This window comes from Diabrotica undecimpunctata, chromosome 8, assembly GCF_040954645.1.
Source record: "Diabrotica undecimpunctata isolate CICGRU chromosome 8, icDiaUnde3, whole genome shotgun sequence".
NCBI lineage: Eukaryota > Metazoa > Arthropoda > Insecta > Coleoptera > Chrysomelidae > Diabrotica > Diabrotica undecimpunctata.
The window spans coordinates 13395046-13413539 of NC_092810.1; the positions used below are offsets into that span (position 1 = coordinate 13395046).

Below are 18494 nucleotides of genomic sequence, written 5' to 3' on the forward strand. Positions count from 1 at the left end.
GAAACGACCACTATTTAACTTCTTATACTAAATATTGGTTAGCAACTTAATAAAATTAAATTATTGGTTATATTTTACTAACTTACATTCAAATAAATTATTTTTGTAAAAGTTTTAGCTATAAAAATGAGTAATAATAACAGTTTGGAGTATTAGTTGTGTAATATTTGTACAAAATGGACGTTCCTAGTATACGCATAGTTTTTGCGTTTATGAAATTTGCTGGAAACGAACCAAGAGCTAAACGGTCGTGGACTGGCAAAATACGATGTTGCTTCAACGTTCTCTGGTGCTTTGGTGTTTTATATCTTGCAGCTTTGACGTTTTTCTTAGAGGAGAATTTAACATTTCTGAAAATAACAGGTTCTATAGACATTATGTTTTTATTCAGCCATGTAAGTTATTAAGTTATATTTTATTAATATTCTTAAAATAACTTGCATATTACTTATTATTTATATTATTGCCATGTTCGCCTAGTAATTTATTATCTTCAGTTTTAACCGCACATACAGTGTGGCGCACCGAAAACGAAACAGAGGCATTTACTGGCAGATGATTCCTTTTTTGAAAAAAACGCTCGGACCCGTCGATTTTGTTTTTGAGGGGACACAAAATTGGCATAAAATCACTTTAACATTTGCAGCCCCTTAAGCGGGGGTGACATCATCCCTAAAATCTTAAATGAAAAGGGGGGTCGAATGATCCATTATTTGAAAGGTCTTTCAACTTCCTTTATAATGATGTAAAATTCATGTATTCAATTCAGTAGTTTTGGAGATTTATTGATTTAAAGTTTAAAGTAGACTTTAATAGGTACATCAAATTAGTTTGTACTTCTTTCAGAAGAAATTTGAGTAAAAGCATTTTCTTGATAATTAAATGCTTTTATTTACTACGCCCATGGTTTATTAATAATAAAAATAGCAATTGAAGTGTCCTTTGTGACAAAAAAAGTTGTTTCTTGAAGAAAGATAAGTAGAGAATGCCACGTACTTATTTTAAATAGGAAATAGTACATTAGTTTGCGATTGATTTGACCAATCTTTGTTGTTAAAATATCATTTATTGCTTTATACATAAATTAACCATGGTATATTCCACGGCAGAAAGGGTTGAAATTATTGAAATATTTTTCGAAAATAATCAGTGCGCTAATAGAACAGCACAAATTTTTAATGAACGACATGAGAACAATAATGTACACCGAAAATATGTTCTAGAACTTGTAGCTAAATTTCGGGAAACTGGATCAGTCGCCAATAAAAAACGTAATATTGAAAATCCTATAAGGAACGAAGCAACAGAAGTGGGGGTTTTAGGGCAAGTTATTGTAGATACTACATTAAGTACCCGCAAATTGCAAACTTCGTGTGGTCTTAGTCGACATACTATCCAACGGATTCTAAAGGCCCATAATTTTCATCCGTATAAAATTCACCTTGTACAAGAACTTAATGAAGACGATTTTGATAAGCGATTAGAATATTGTGAAGTTATGAGTGAACGAATTACAAACGATGAACAATTTTTATTTAACATTTGCTTTTCCGACGAATGTTCCTTTTTTTTTAAATGGCGAAGTAAATCGTCATAATTGTCGATATTGGTCGGACTCTAATCCCAGAATTTACCATGAGGTACACACACAGCAGCCACAAAAATTAAATGTTTGGGCTGGCATTTTTGGCGATCATTTGGTTGGTCCTTTTTTCTTACCTGGAAATTTGACTGGTGAAATGTATTTGGAATTACTGCAAAATGCCATAGATCCTGCGCTAACAGATATAATTGAAAATCAGAATGATGGTCAATACGTTGATAATATGTTGATGTTCCAACATGATGGTGCCCCACCACATTACGCATTAAGAGTTCGGCATTATTTAGATCAGACCTTTCCAGGTCAATGTATTGGTAGAAGAGGTTCCGTTGAGTGGCCCCCAAGATCGCCAGATTTATCACCTTTGGATTTCTTTTTGTGGGGTTACTTAAAAAGCAAAATCTATACTACTCGGCCAACATCCTTAGAAGATTTACGACAAAGAATTGTGAATGAGTGCCATCAAATTACTCCTCAAATATTGCAAAATGTCCGGCAACGTTTTCAGCAAAATCTTTATTATTGTATGGAAAGTAATGGTGGTCATTTTCAACATTAACTTGGCTGACAGGTCAGTTCATTCTTTATTTTTTAACAACTTTGCTGCTATGTATTGATCTCCTCTTACGATGATGTATTTAAACTTTAAATCAATAAATCTCCAAAACTACTGAATTGAAGTACATGAATTTTACATCATTGTAAAAGGAGTTGAAAGACCTTTTAAATGATGGATCATTCGACCCCCCTTTCCATTTAAGATTTTAGGGATGGTGCCACCCCCGCTTAGGGGGCTGCAAATGTTAATGTGATTTTATGCCAATTTTGTTTCCCCCTCGATAACAAAATCGACGGGTCCAAGTGTTTTTTTTTTTAAAGGAATCATCTGCCAGTAAATGCATCTGTTTCGTTTTCCGTGCGCCACCCTGTATAAACCACATATGTGAGTACACATGGCCAATAATTCCTGTAGAGAAAATAAAAAAAAAGTAAACATTTTATGATTTCTAGAGACAATCACCATTAAATATACAAAATTAATCGAATAAATCAATTGTTTCCAGAAATAAATATTGATAACCTGAACTCAACTCTCATTAGGCGTACTTACTGCGCAACCATTTGCAAAAGCTCGTTTTTGAACATTGTCTCAATGAACGTATTATTACTGTCGGCCCGGGTAGACGACAAATGACCCGGCTGCGCAACATCAAAGATTGGACAGGATTAGACTTTCAAAGTTTAATAAGGAAAGCCCAAAATAGGGAAGACTTTGCAGAGGTCATCGCCAACCTTCGCTAAGAAGACGGCACCTAAAGAAGAAGTCTCATTAAAAGGCAATTTATTGCTAGTTACACAATCTTTTATTTCCATCTTAGTTGTAGAGATGTTTGGTGTTTCCTCAAATAACATGCTATGCTATGTAGCATTATCCATTATAATTAGGGATGGTTCAGAAAACTTTTTAATATTTGATTTAAAAACGTCTATAACTATTTTTCTTGATTTATTTCTCCATGGTAGTCCATTAAAGCATAAGTAGATGAAAATATAGCCTCTGCTTCCTTAATGAAGCCATTTTTATTACCAGCATAAAAAATAATTTATACACGAAAAATTTTTGTTTTAACACCTTTATTATTTGTAATCCTCCACTGCATACGAAACCTTCTATGGTTCCAAAATTTCAAAGTGTTGTAGTATGCACAATATCCACCAACCATCGAAAATTCTGACTACATTATAGTAAGTACTCATTATACTACGCATCTATATTGTAGCGAGATTAAACAAAATGAGTGGTTCGAATTTATATAAATATATTTATTTATAAGATTACAGTTCGTCTATACCTTATTAACTGTACTCACTTATAACATCGTTACATATATATACCAAAAAGTGTTATTCTCGAATCTTCTGGGGTAGTCTTACCTCTAATTCGTTGTTTGACAAATGGATTTCTACAGCGCTCGATACATCGCGAAGGTTCTCGATGCCATTTCGAGATGCACCCGTTACATAGGCTATGCCGAAAGCATGTTTGTAACACTTCTCCCCTCTTAGATCTGAGTGTCCCCATCAGCAACTCTATATGTAGACCCAGGATGGCTGAATCTACAGGCCTCTCCAGCTCTGCATGACCCCCTCAAGAAGAAATAACAGTCTACAGACTTTGAAGGACAAGATCTCTTCGGGTTTATACAACACACAGTAATTCGTACGCCGGTTTCTCGGAAGATCACTTCAAGCATGCTTCTGACAATCTTCCAATCCAGATTTTCTAGTGCATGGCCTATCTTGGGTAAAGCCAGATTCTTGATATTATAATTGCACACGATTTTCTTCAAATTAGTTAGACCATGCCGTATATCCTCGTAGCTTGCCCTGTCTGTATACGACCTGGTCACCATATACAGCAAAGATCGAGGACCATCTTCTAATCTCAGTACTTTTCCAACTGTAGGCTGCTGGTTTTTTAACTCGTCTAAACGACCGAACTTCCTATAAAATACAGATGAGATTCCTTTAGTCATCTCAAAGTCTTGGGCAACACAGTGGGCTAGAGAGACGTTATGTGGAACACTAAAAAGATCCTGCTGAACTTCTGTCGTCACGCCGAATCTAGCACTATTTTTCTCTGCGTAGTTTGACATAAATTCATTAAAGCTTGTTCGCCGGTCATCTTTGATCTCATGTTAAAGAGTTCGGGCTTCTTCTGTTTCATTTGAGCCAGCATAAGGTGCAAGACGATTTATGTGAACTACTTTTGGTTTACCTTTCGGCAACTTCTTAATTCGGTTTATTACGTCATTTATTCCCTTTTTAATTTCATACGGACCTTCCCATTGTCTTTTGCAATTTAGGAGACAGGCCTCGACGACGTTGTGGATTATAAAGCCAAACAAGATCACCCACTTCATTCTTGTATCGAGAATCATATTGATCTTTCATTCTGTCACTGGCTAACTTGATGTGTTGTCGGGCAAGTTCATGAATGTTATTAATTCTTAACTTCAGGTGGTCGACATAATCTTCGCTTGCAACATGTTCTTCGAAAGGTCTGCATCCAAACTCGTAGGTCGTACGGCAAACAAAATTCACGACCTATCATCAGACAGGTTGGAGTCTGGCCTGTAGTTTCATTCAAGTCTAAGCGGTAGGCCATTAGGAATAAATAAATGTGCTGGTCTCAATCTCTTTGATGTTCTGATACAACTTTGGACAGGTATTTACCCATTTTTCGGTTCATCCTCTCGACCATTCCATCTGATTGAGGATGCAGGGGTGTCATTCTGGTCTTATTGACACCAATCAATTAACAAACGTTTTGAAAAAGGGTTGACTCGAAGTTTCGCCCTTGGTCGAAGTGGATCTCTAAGGGAATACCAAATCTGCTAAAGAATTCTTTAACAAGTACCTCTGCAACGGTAGCAGCTTCTTGATATAATATCGCATAGGCCTCAGTCCATTTCTTAAAATAATAAATGGCTACCAGGATATATTTATTTCCATCATTTGTCTCTGGAAGTAGACCTGCAATGTCGATTGCTACTCGTTCCATAGGACTACCAACATTGTACTGTTTCATGGGTGCCCTATTTTTATCAACTGGACCATTACTGTTTGCACACAGTTCACATTTCCGGCACCATCTTCTTACATCATCTTTACAGTTCACCCAATAGAACCGTCCTCGAACCTTTTGCAGAGTCTTCGTGATACCAAAGTGTCCACCTAATGCACCGTCATGCAACTGACGCAATACTTCTTTTATTTTTACTTCGTTGCCATTCCGTTACAGATCCCATTCCGTTTCCAGATCGGTGGATGACAGAAGAGGGTCTCGTTTAGCAGGTAGACGTTCGGCGTAGACTTGGCGACAAAAGGGCATTTTAAAGTACATCGGGAACTATCGCCGGAGTACGACGAACAAATACTGCACTAAGGTCACTCAGGCGGTGACCTGGACAGAGATGTCTTTTGAACATTCCAGACTCCTTTCAATAAAGACGAAACAAAAGATTCCCCGAGGGTGATCAGCATTCGAAGGTTTTACTATATTACTTTTTAGTATATTGTTTATCTTTTTAGAATCGCTTTAATTTTTGGTTAACCTATGCCCATTTATGAATAAACAATTTGACAATATTTTACACAGACTCCTTTTTTAGTATTTACAAGACTTCTGCTAATATCGTACATTTTTAGTGTTCTTTAAAACTTGCTAGTTCCTGTTTGCAACAGCCTATAATGTTTGAACTATTGGAAAGAAGAAAGTATTTTTGGGACATGGAAAACAGCAGTGTTAAGGAGAACAAAGAATATCGTAAAAAAGTATTAGGATATGCACGCTTCATAATTTTATTCTTTATAGTCGCTTCAGCACTTACGTGTGCCTCCTTTGTACTGCAACCATTAGTTTTAAGAAAAAAAGTACTGGGATTCAATACGTATATACCACAAAACATTTCATATTATGTACTAGCTGTATATGAATTTTATGCTATGCTTCTCGTACTCACGGGAGTGCTACCTTTTGATTTATGCGTTACTTACATCATGTGTCTCATATCAATTCAATGGAAAGGTTTAAATACCGAAATCAAAAATACTTTAGATGTTAACATTGATACAGAAGAAGATCGACAAATGTTTAAGACGAAAGTTAAAAGATGTGTGGAGCATCATAATTTTTTAAAAAGGTTTGTATATTTTATTTCACTAATGTCTCATAAATATTATATACATATATATATATATATATATATATATATATATATATATATTCATAAATATTATATATATATATATATATATATATATATATATATATATATATATATATATATATATATATATATATATATATATATATATATATTGTTATGCTATTTAAATCGATAATGCTATTTAACATCGATACAGAAGAAGATCGACAAATGTTTAAGACGAAAGTTAAAAGATGTGTGGAGCATCATAATTTTTTAAAAAGGTTTGTATATTTTATTTCACTAATGTCTCATAAATATTATATACATATATATATATATATATATATATATATATATATATTCATAAATATTATATATATATATATATATATATATATATATATATATATATATATATATATATATATATATTGTTATGCTATTTAAATCGATAATGCTATTTAACATCGATACAGAAGAAGATCGACAAATGTTTAAGACGAAAGTTAAAAGATGTGTGGAGCATCATAATTTTTTAAAAAGGTTTGTATATTTTATTTCACTAATGTCTCATAAATATTATATACATATATATATATATATATATATATATATATATATATATATATATATATATATATTGTTATGCTATTTAAATTGTATTATTTACCTTTGATCGTGGATTCAAAATATTTTCCAATTGGCTTCCTAATTGGGATAGGTAATATGACCTGAATAAAATACATAGAATTTCAACTGAACTATATGTGAGATGTCCTTTATTTTAACGAAATTTTATATAACAATCAATCCTGTAATATTTGCAATATACTAACTTTAAATATATGAGAAGTTGTTTTCTATCATGGACCCAAATGTTATTTTACATTGATTTTTAATATGTGTTATAACTAAGCTCTTTTTATAATTCTTTTTTTTTTTTAAATGATCGCAAAATTAACTGTCTCTATTATTTATTCAATTTATTTAATCAATAAATGAAAACCACACTCCTGCTCTAATGAAAATTGACTGACCTTTCTTTCTCTGCCGTTGCAATTCTATGGCCACGCCACAAAAAAAAATCCTTTCTCTGCTTCTGCTCCTATTGTGGTCCAGATGACGTACACCTTTCTCCTATCTGTCCTTGTATCTGCAACCCAAAAACTCGTATTAGTCTATGCAGCCTCCTTTTGAGCCAATCTTTGCGCCTGTTTATAACTCCAAATGTTTCCGGCTTCGTCTGATATTAATATTCTTATACCCTTTGGTTTTTCTATCTCTCCGTACCCCGTTCCTCACACTGGTCAGCTTTTACACAGCAAATAAACACACCCGGTAAATTACGTCTTCGGGACTTCAAACAAACACAAATCACAAAGCTCCTTCCTTCTTGGACGACGAAAACTGACTAACTAACTTTTTTCCTCTCTCCTATCTCATAGCCAAAACCACCACCTCCTTGCATTCAAAATTGACCAATAAAAATCATCCACCTCTGTGACGTATATCGTTACCAACCAACTCTCTCTATAAAACGTCATTCGGGTAATTCCAGAAAACAACATTCTTTAATTATTCTAACTAAATCTATCTGCTTTACAAATATTTCTTACTAATAGCTACAAACGATACCTGTTTCTCAATTCAATGTCTTTTGTTAATAAACTTTTACCGATATAATCTTTCGGGGAGAAAAACCACCGCAAATCCCGGTCTATTGTTTAAACACTTTCTATATACACTTTTATTCCGGGTAAATCCATTCCACAATAACCGACTTATTTAAATTTCTTATCGATAATATTTAAAAGTCTTGTCTCTGAGGCCTAATGAACAATTCTTCAAACAACTTAAAATACATATTTTGTCTTATACAGGATGTTTGAAAATTTATATGCCCGTGTCTTTATGAAATATCAATAATTTTAATTTTTAATTAGGTAATAAAATTTGTATATCGGTTTTTTATTGCTTATGGACATTCAAAAGTACAACAATATAATATATACATATATATATATATATATATATATATATATATATATATATATATATATATATATATATATATATATATATATATATATATATATATATATAGCTTTTTTCTTGTGTCATGTTAAAGTAATTACTATTTAAATGGGAATAAGTCACAATTAAAGGTTAAAGTTCGTTTATTGACGTTTCAATTTCCACTTCGGAAATCGTTCTCAAAATACAAACATTAATAAATTAAACAAATTTTGTTTTTTTGTTACGTGGTGAAAAATTCTTACCACAATAAATTATCCAATATTGAATTTATTTCAAATAATACTTTGGTAAGTTTTGACATAAATAGTTTATTTACGAATGTGCCATTAGATAGGACTTTAAATATAGTCAAGACAAAATTAGAGAGTTATGATACATTGGCAACTAGAACAAGACTAAACATATCAGCTATAATGATGTTATTAACATTATGTACTGATGAAACATATTTTCAAATAAATAGTGAATTCTATAAACAAAATTTTGGTCTAGAATGGGATGTAGTTTATCTCCATTATTAGCTAATATATTTATGGAAGATTTTGAAACAAATATTATTTTTAAACAAAATTTAAACCCACAGTATGGTGAAAATCTGTAGACGATGTATTCTCAATATGGTCTCGTGGATCAGAGTTGTTGGACACATTCCTGAATGATGTAAACGACAAAAAAGAGACAATAACATTTACCATGGAAAAGGAATATAATAACACACTACCTTTCCAACAGATATTTAAATTTTAAATTAAATCACAATATTAAAATTATAAAGGGAATCATTAAATCCTTATACGATAGACCCAAAGTTACTTGTTCTAACGAAAATTCGTTCTTGGAGGAAAAACATTTGTTAACATATGTTTTATTAAAAAATGATTATCCTTTATCGTTTATAAATAAGGAATCTTCAACAATCGACCGAATAGAACAGAATAACTTAGAACGAGATACTTACAGCATACACAAGGAATATTACGAGGAAAATAACAATACCATACATAAAAGGATTATCAGAAAAACTTAAAAGCATAGGAAATAAATTCAACAATTCAACAACATTCAAAACAACAAACACATTGAGGTCTATTTTGTCTAAAACCAAACCTAACAATGAACAAAAAAGGACAAAGAATTGCATTTATAAAATACCTTGTGAATGCAATCAGTTTTATTTGAGTGAAACATCAAGGCCATTAAATGTTAGAATAAGTGAACATCAATCTTATATTAAAAATAGAGAATTTGATAGATCTCAAATATGTAAACATGCATGGGATAATGAACATAGGATTCAAATATAGTCCTAAAAGAAACGAATGATAAAAAGAGAAAAATAAAAGAAGCGGCTCTAATTATGCTAAATGAGACCAATTGTGTCTCAAATTCCTCGGCAGAATGTAGTAGTATCTGGTTACCCATATTAAAAGAGGAAGTTATTAAAAAGAAAATACATCATAATTTATGTTTTTTAAATAACAAACATATAAAATCATAATTTGGTGTTTATTAAAAGTAAACTAAATGCACGACCAAATACTTACCATGTCGCGATAGTATTATTAGGTTTTTTCCCTGGTTTTTTCCTCATAATTAACTATGGAATCAATAACAGGAGATTTTTACTGTCATCATGGCATGTGTTTGTCTTTTTAAAGACGAATTAGATGCTATGATTTTTTCTGACGGATATTTTCAAGTTAAAGTTAATTTCGTGTAATCGAATGAACTATCTTACAAGTAAAGTCGTCCCAGGAACGCAACAATATTGGCAATATCATTTTAAAGTCGTTTACTTTAAAATATATAATGCATGTCTGAATTGTCAATATACATGAGTCAGATAAAATTAAATTATTAAAAGATTTTTTCACCACGTAACAAAAAAACAAAATTTGTTGAATTTACTAATGTTTGTATTTTGAGAACGATTTTCGAAGTGGAAATTGGACCGTTAATAAACGTACTTTAACTTTTAATTGTGGCTTATTTCCATTTAAATAGTAATATATATATATATATATATATATATATATATATATATATATATATATATATAATATGTATATTTACAAACATATTTATTATCTTTTTTTTCAGATATATTGAAGATTATAATAAGTCGTTATCACTGGGATTGCTAGCATATATGATAATATTTGTAATGTCAAATTGTCTTAATTTATTTATTGTTTCAACAGGGTATGTATATTATTAGTTACGACTAGAAAACGGAAATGCATTAAAAAATGGCTAAAATATGCATGCGTTAACTATTAGAGATCGGTTAGAGATCAGACTAAATGTGAAATAAAAATTAACAATTATAATTTCCACAGCAATACACCAATTTAAAATATATCTAAATTTTAATTTTTCTTCTTGTTTTATGGAACTTGCTTCTTTTATTGCATAAACACATTTCTTGATGTTTTAAATATAAATGTTTTATTGGAATATCTTATCAACATTTCGATTGCAATTCGTTCCGAGCTTTCTGAATTCTGTCTTACTCATCATGTAAAAAATTCGAAAATAATAGAAATATATTTCTATATAATAATATGTTGTAACAAGATAACTACCTCCGAAAGTCACGAGCCAATATAGAACAATACAACTTTTTTTGGGAGCCAATGGTTAGGCCTCGTCTACCTCAGTCTCTCAGGTGTGAATTTTGATATTAAATTAAAATCAATAGAACAAATCTTGCCTAAATCTTTACAAAAAATAAAATGGTACTTATAGCTTCCAATGTTCTCTTTAAGTAGCAAGACAGGATTGAGTTATGTAGTTTTTGGTTGCTACGTGCAGTTATTTATATTGGTATTAAACTCCAGAGATATGTTGAGTTCCCATAACAGCGGCCACTAACTGCAATATTTATCCCCAATTATTTGAAAAATCTTCACACAAAAAGGTAAACAAAACTTGAATTGGGGTAAAAAAAAACTAAAATAATAAATCTTGTGTTAGCACCTGCATAACTTTGAAATATTTTTTTACCATTTAAAGATTCAAAATAATTACAATATTGAATAGAAAATAACAAATTGGCAAGGATAAAATAAATAAGATTATTCTTAGATAAATTAGTTGAATTATATAAAAGATACTAACTGAATACGAGACGAATCACAATGTTCAAAGAAACATGTGCAAAGGAGGTAAGTACTCATCCCAGAGTAGATTTAACAATAGAAATAAAGTTTCAACTGAAGCAACAATCGATCAATATCGATTGTTATTGCGAATGTTCAAACGCATTCTAGATGTGACTCTAACTGAAATTTGTGTTATATGTCGCCAAATACATGAGCAGAAAATACTTAGGTATGACTTTTGAAATTTCGGAGGGCTCTTTTGGGACCAAACTAACTTAGTAGCAGTGGAGTCAAAGATCCGCTGCTCCAATTTTTGATATTTTAGTAAAAAATTAAATTATTATTTATTCTGAACACCAAAAAGTATCAAATAGATATAGTAATTGTGAAAAAGCGTATGGAGAGTAATCTATATATAATAATTTTAGGCCAGAAATACGAGAACTGGTAAGATGCATTTTTTATCAATTTAATTTGGGAAATCAGTTTGTGCTAACATATGTAATACCTGCCCAATTTTTGTCTACAGAGGTAAGCATGCTTTGTAACACATTTGGCAAAGATCAATTTATGTACATTGTAACTTTTAGGTATGTTAAAAACTAATATCTTGCGTTGTACCTACCTTTTTTTTAAAATCGATAATGAAGATTCATCTGTTTTGATTAGGATCCATTCCTTTGGTCCATATGTGAGAACGAAGTGTTCTATACATTTTTATAGGCCTTTTTTGAAAAAGATGTTTAATAGCTAAGTACTTTGATAGACCATGATACTACCTATTTGCAATTATACTTTTGACCTTTTTATTTGCCCTGATGAAGGTTAACGAAGTACGAGGTATTTAGGATCATGCAACAAAAAATAACTATGACAACAATAGATTGGTACAAAAACTTTAGAAGGGAGAAGAAAGAAACGAGAAGTAGAAAACGACAGATTAGGACTTCTCGAAAGACATATAGGTTAGAGAAAAATAACAAAGTTATATCTCCAAATAAAAATTATAAGAGAAGAACTCAAGCCGAGAATTAACCACTGTAACAATAAGAATGGCAACTTGCTTACCAAGAAAGGGGATATCCTGTTATGTTGCTTAAGACACTTTCGAGAGTTGCTGGAAGAGGAACGTATTAACGACATAAGTAGTGAAGTACCAAAATGACGAATTTTTGTAACAAGTCTGGGTAAAAGAGGTGAAAGTATCTTTAAAAAAAAAAACTAAAAAACCACAACTCTCTAGGCAGCGATGGCATCCCAACAAATTCAGGTTTTGTAATGGTGTTATTAAACAAGTAGTACTCTAAGTTCGCTGATGGGACTAAACACGTTTTGAACCAATATAATCCATTTTAAATTTAAAATTTTTTTATTAAATAAAGATACTAATTACATTAGAAAATTTTAGTTAACTGTAAATTTTTTTAACTATTGTGGTATAAAGCCAACCACTGCAAACTTATCCATTTTAATCTTAAATTGTTTTGTCAATCTTGTCAGGTAGATTAAGTCAACAACAGAAAAAATACAAAAATGTTAACACTACATGGAGACAATTAAAAACAATATTAACGGAATCTCCAGAGGTAACTGTAGGAAAAGCCAATTGGCAAAGAAATGTGCAATGGTATGATGATGAATGCAGAACTGCAGTAGAGGAAAAAAGGCAAGTTAGGCTTAACCAACTTCAAAGAAACACAAGGAATAGCAGAGAAATTTATAACGAAAAGTGAGTACAAGCGACTAGAATATGCTACATTGCTAATAAAACATTGATGACGTCAAAATTATAAGACAAAATAACTATCTACAGAACTTTGATTAGACCCGTAGTAACCTATTGTAGTGAAACCTGGGTAACGACGAAACACAAGGAAGCCCGACTCAGGACATTAGAGAAAAAGATACTGAGAAAAGTATATGGCCCGGTGCAAGAGGAAGGCGACACATGGAGAATCAGGAGAAACGATGAGGTTAATAAACTGAATGAAGAGTATGGCATTGTAAGATTTGTAAAAAGTCAAAGCCTATCATGGCTGAGACATGCTTAGTGACAAGAAGACACAAAAACGACAAAGAAAATGTTACAGTGGAAGCCGATAGGAAGGCGGAAAAAAGAAAGGTCCAGGACAAGATGATTGATTGACATGGAAGACGACCTGAAAAATATGAATATAAGACACTGGACGAGAAGGGCCCAAAAGAGATCTGAATGGAAGGACATAGCCATAAGGCAAAGATCCATCCAGGGTTCTGATGTCACAAGAAAAAAAAGAACTTTTTCAATCTCTTCGGTCCTGGATCTTTTCTCTTCTGTTTGCAATTTCCATCTTTGATATATCCTCTAGTAGTTGGCCTTTTTATAGTATTTTTGGTCTTTCTCTTGGTCTGTTTATTACTGGTTTCCAGCTTGTTATCCTTCCAATTAGTTAGTGCATCTTCTTCTCTTTTTTGTATGTATACAAACCGTTTCAATCTTTGTAATTTAATAAATTGTATTAATTGTTTGGTTACTCAGTCTTCGTTATTGTCCTTGTTCTGACTTTATTATAACATGCATTCTTCTCATATTTTTCTTTCAATTAATTTTAGTTTTTCTTTATCTTTTTTTGGTAAGACATATTACTCCCGCTTCATATGCTATCACCAGTCTAATTGCTGCTTTGTATATTGTTGTCGTTGTTTCTTTTTTGCTCAGGTTTTTGTCTTTAAGTAGTTGGTGATATTTCCAATACACCCTGTCCACTAACAACCCAACTTATTTACAGTAATCGATCTCTGGAATTTATTTTCAGCAATCTTTATTTCTGTTATTCTATGTACAATGTCTCTTGTACTTACTAAGTAACTCACTTATGTTTAATAAATATTTTAGGCAGATTTAACAGAAGAAATTGCTTTTGACACTAAGTGGTACAACACTGCTTGTAAAGACAAAAAGCTATTTATTTGGATGATTAGTTCAGTAGCTAAAAATAAAGTAGCATTAAACGCTGGAAAAATTTTTACTATAAATTACGAATTTTCTTTAAAGGTAAGAACTAAATTTCGAATTTTACTAATAAAATCGCTGCATGATTTCTAGTATTCGTGATAAGATTTTATACTTTTAATAGTACAATTCCATTAAAAAATAATATCTTCTTTACTAATAATTACCCTTATTAACCCTTCAGTGAGAGCGCCAATTTTATAACATGCAAGGTCGCGCCCGGACTCTGAGTCCGTACTTATTTATGACCTTATTTTATTTGAACTAAAACTAATTAACTAAAAAAATATTGTGTTTTTTTTTAATTAAAATTATAGAAAATGAGTCAATAACAGAAACCAAACAGGAAAGATATATTTTATATAGAAAAATGAACAAACTTTTAACATACGTAAATTTTAACAAAAAATTTCTAAAAAACAGTCATTTTTACGAAAAATGACTGAAAACAACTTATTTTAAGTACCAGTCATTGAATATAAAATTGGCATGTTTCAAACACATAAATTTGTGCTATGAAAGAGTCTGTCTGATAAAATCTTTGGTCCTTTTTTCCATTAATTCCAAAAATTATCTAACTGGACATAAATTTTTCGTTTGATGAATTTCTTACCAGCCATTTGCTGCTTGCCAAACTATTCGAACCGCCTTGATTTGTATTCAGTTTGATCAAGCAAGTTCAAATGAGCAAAGGTGAAAAAACTTCATCTTTTGTGCTCCATCGGGGGTTTTCCTGGTCGTAGCTTTGGATAATTTTTAATAGTTCTTTGGAGGATAATGCTTTCGACCTGAGTTTTCTTTTTTTCTTGAACACTTTGACGCTGCCTTCGCTTGGTATCTCGGTCCAATCTTGCACATTTGAAAGATATATCTGTGAAAGGGTCGATTTTTATGCCGCACTCTGTAAAATAGTTTTCTTGTGGCAATTTTGCTGTAGTATTCGACATTAACTTTACAGAAGACTCTTTATAGTCTTCGCCATTGCCTGTTTTTATGTTAAAGGCATACTTCTCGAGAATTTTTGATAGTTCCGTTATGGTAGTACATCTTTTAACCGTAAAATTTCTCACCCGTAGGAACTCAAAAAATTGGGTCCAAATAGAGCTTCTAGAGCTCTGCGTTTCTTGTTATAATTATTCTTTCAAATACAATTTCTCTGAGTTACAGAGCTTCAAGTTGTCTGTTATAAGTTCATTTAAATAATTAAAGTAATATACAGAATTTTAGTAAGTAAGTGAAAAAACTTCAGGCACTAATTCTTCATGGAAAAATAATAACAGTTGGCTGTATAAATGTTTGTCCGCCAATACTTTCTTTTCCGAGATATGGGATACTGAAATGATTTTTACAAACTGACGATTTATCTATAGCTATGAAATCGATTTAAAATAAACGGCTAACTCATTTTAAAATTAGTAGAAAGGAATCCAAAGATGTCGTAACTGGCTAAACTAAATTAAAATATTTCTTTGAGGAGACCTAAGTAGATCGAAATACGTATAAGCGGATGGCAGAAGCCCTGTATTAAGATCAAATCTCAAAAGTCTTTCTGCCAACTTATTTTAAGTTTATTCATAGAATAAGTCTTATTTGATGTTGGTGAAACTCAGATATTATGTCAGTTTTATTAATCAAATAACTTTATTCGTAAAATAGACTGCTACTTATCATTTCTGAAATCTGTAATAAATCGATTTGATTTATTTTAATCCATTTTTTTATTACTTTTGTAGATGCATTTTTTTATAAAACATATTTGCCAAATTTGACAAATTTTTATTGTCTTATAATGATGCTTTCTATAGACCATTCAGGTATAAAACTTTTTTTTTAGATACCTACTTAAAAAAAAAAATTTTTCTAAAATGTGTGTAGATGTCTTATAAAGTTGGGTTTTATTAACTATCTGTTAACTTTTTTATTAATAATTTTTTCCAATGCGAGTTTTTTCGTTTTTTTTGCATTTTATAAAAAAAATTTTATAGTAATGTAAATTTTTATTAACCCATCAGAAAGTAGAGATTTCAATGAACAAACATCTCACAAAGATTTCTAAAAAAAATAGAAGGCGTGGCAGTTTTCAATCGAATATTAGGGTGCTTTTTTGATATTGAATATAAGGGGAAAAATTAATTTTTTAAATTCAAGTATGTTTGAGACATACATGTTATTAAAAAAATAAATAAATCATAAAAATATACATTGTTATGGATCAGTTTATCGATCAGAAATAGAATAAAGAGTTTTTTTATTATTTTAATATACCGCGGGCATATAAGTTAAAATACAACCCTGTACTTATTTGTAATAGTTAGAATAAGAGAAAACATTGTTCCGTGACGGGACCCTGACGAGTTTTTTCCGTGAAAGACTGAGTGAATAGTGAAAGGACAATGGAACCCGTATAATTATAGATTTAGGAATAAACTTGTAATTGTATTTTGCGGTGGGCATTTTTCGAAAGTAAATAAGAATTAGATTTAGATATGAGATAACAAGAATTTGGAAACTTATTTCTGTTGAAAAAGGCAAAATTGTTAATGGTTTCTGAAAAGTAATTTGAGTGAAAGTAGTTTATTTGTTTTAAATATCATGTTGGAAATTTTCTAAATCGAAAATAAGTGGGAAAGATGAATGCTTATGATTGGTTAAAAAGGAATTGTGTTAATGAGAGAGTTGAGAAGGTTGTCTGGGAGAGATTGAAAGATTATTTTTGTTACCGGCAGACCAGAAGAGAAGACGTGTTTTCGTGTAGTCAATCTGAGTACCAGTGTTTACGTTTGTTAGTGAAAAAGGTGGAAGCTGAGAGCAGATCAAAATCGAGAAGATTAATACCCCTTTTGAGTCTGCATAGTCTAAGAGATATAATTGAGAAAGAAAGAAGAATTTGTGAATAAAGAGTACCGGTCAAAAGAGGTTTGGGCTTGTTTTTCGGAGGAGTAGTTTGCTGGTATGCGGTTTGGATCGATGCTGAGAACGGGAAAGATTTGATGGTAGCCGGACATAATCAATCAAGGAAGGAACTGTGGTTTGATCGAGAGGAGACATCATTGGTGTAAAAAAATAAAGATCAGTCAAATAATTTGAATGAAAGAAAATTTTAAGATATTCTAAAGATAAAATCAAATATAAGCATACGAACTAAGATTCCAAGTTTCAAAGAGTTATTTTTTTTTGTGAATAAATTATATTTTTATATGGTCATTTTTTTTAGTAGATATTATTATAAAACAGATCAATAGATAGTTTGTAATTAAAATTAAATTTAGAGTATAGGAGTTTGTTGGGAAAGATAATTGCCCACAAAAGTTATTTATTAATATTCATCGTATTGCTTATTGAAAATAAATAATAATTTCTGTGCATATTTATGTTGTTTTAATGTTAGTTCCGTTTCCTGTTCTATCCCGATTATGAGCAACTAGGAGATACTGAACCCACTAGAAGAGATATATAAGGTAAACACATTAAAGTAAAATTAAAAAGGCACCCTGAGAATTTTTAATAGTAATTGATTTGTATGACTCTGCATAAATTAGTGAATTAATTAATTAAATAATTGGATTAATTAAATTAGTGTTAATTAATAATAAAACATCATAAAGCAGATCACAACAACATATATAAAAACTTCCTGCTACTCTGCAGTAACGCCAACTGTACCACTTTGTTTTCAGTTTTTATCATTTTGAAAAGCTGCTATCCTGGCCTTTAGAGTAATTGCAAGTATGTATTTTTTTTTTATTTTTAGACATATCGATCCATATTATCGTACTACATGTTTTTGAGGACAATGGGAAGAAATAGCTAGACATTACAGATATACGATAAAGATGCCGATTCATATTGACTTTGACAAAACCAAAATGTTTGGACATGTTATTTATAGTGCTTTTTAGATAATAATTTAAAATATGTTGCTGTATACTTTACTCATTATTAAAGAATATTTAAATATTGCATTACTTTTTTTGTCAATGAATAAAAATATAAAGTTGTTCCACAGATAACAAAAAATATATATTTCGTTTGGCATAGTAAAA

At 31.0% G+C, this 18494-nt stretch overlaps 1 protein-coding gene across 1 annotated transcript; it reads left to right on the forward strand.

Annotated features, from left to right (window-relative positions):
- Positions 1–126: 126 nt before the first annotated feature.
- LOC140448296 (uncharacterized) lies at positions 127–18316 on the forward strand. Its single transcript, XM_072541384.1, has 6 exons — positions 127–395; positions 5816–6309; positions 10456–10557; positions 11888–11990; positions 14335–14493; positions 18203–18316. Exons 1-6 carry the CDS (start codon positions 177–179, stop codon positions 18260–18262), a joined length of 1137 nt encoding a protein of 378 aa, XP_072397485.1. The 5' UTR covers positions 127–176; the 3' UTR covers positions 18263–18316.
- Positions 18317–18494: the final 178 nt, after the last annotated feature.

Excerpts from the sequence above, each read along its gene's own strand:
- LOC140448296 (XM_072541384.1), top strand. The coding sequence starts at position 177 with ATGGACGTTCCTAGTATACGCATAGTTTTTGCGTTTATGAAATTTGCT. Across the intron at positions 10,558-11,887 it reads TTATTTATTGTTTCAACAGG|GCCAGAAATACGAGAACTGG; the intron begins GTATGTATATTA and ends TAATAATTTTAG. Across the intron at positions 11,991-14,334 it reads CCCAATTTTTGTCTACAGAG|GCAGATTTAACAGAAGAAAT; the intron begins GTAAGCATGCTT and ends TAAATATTTTAG.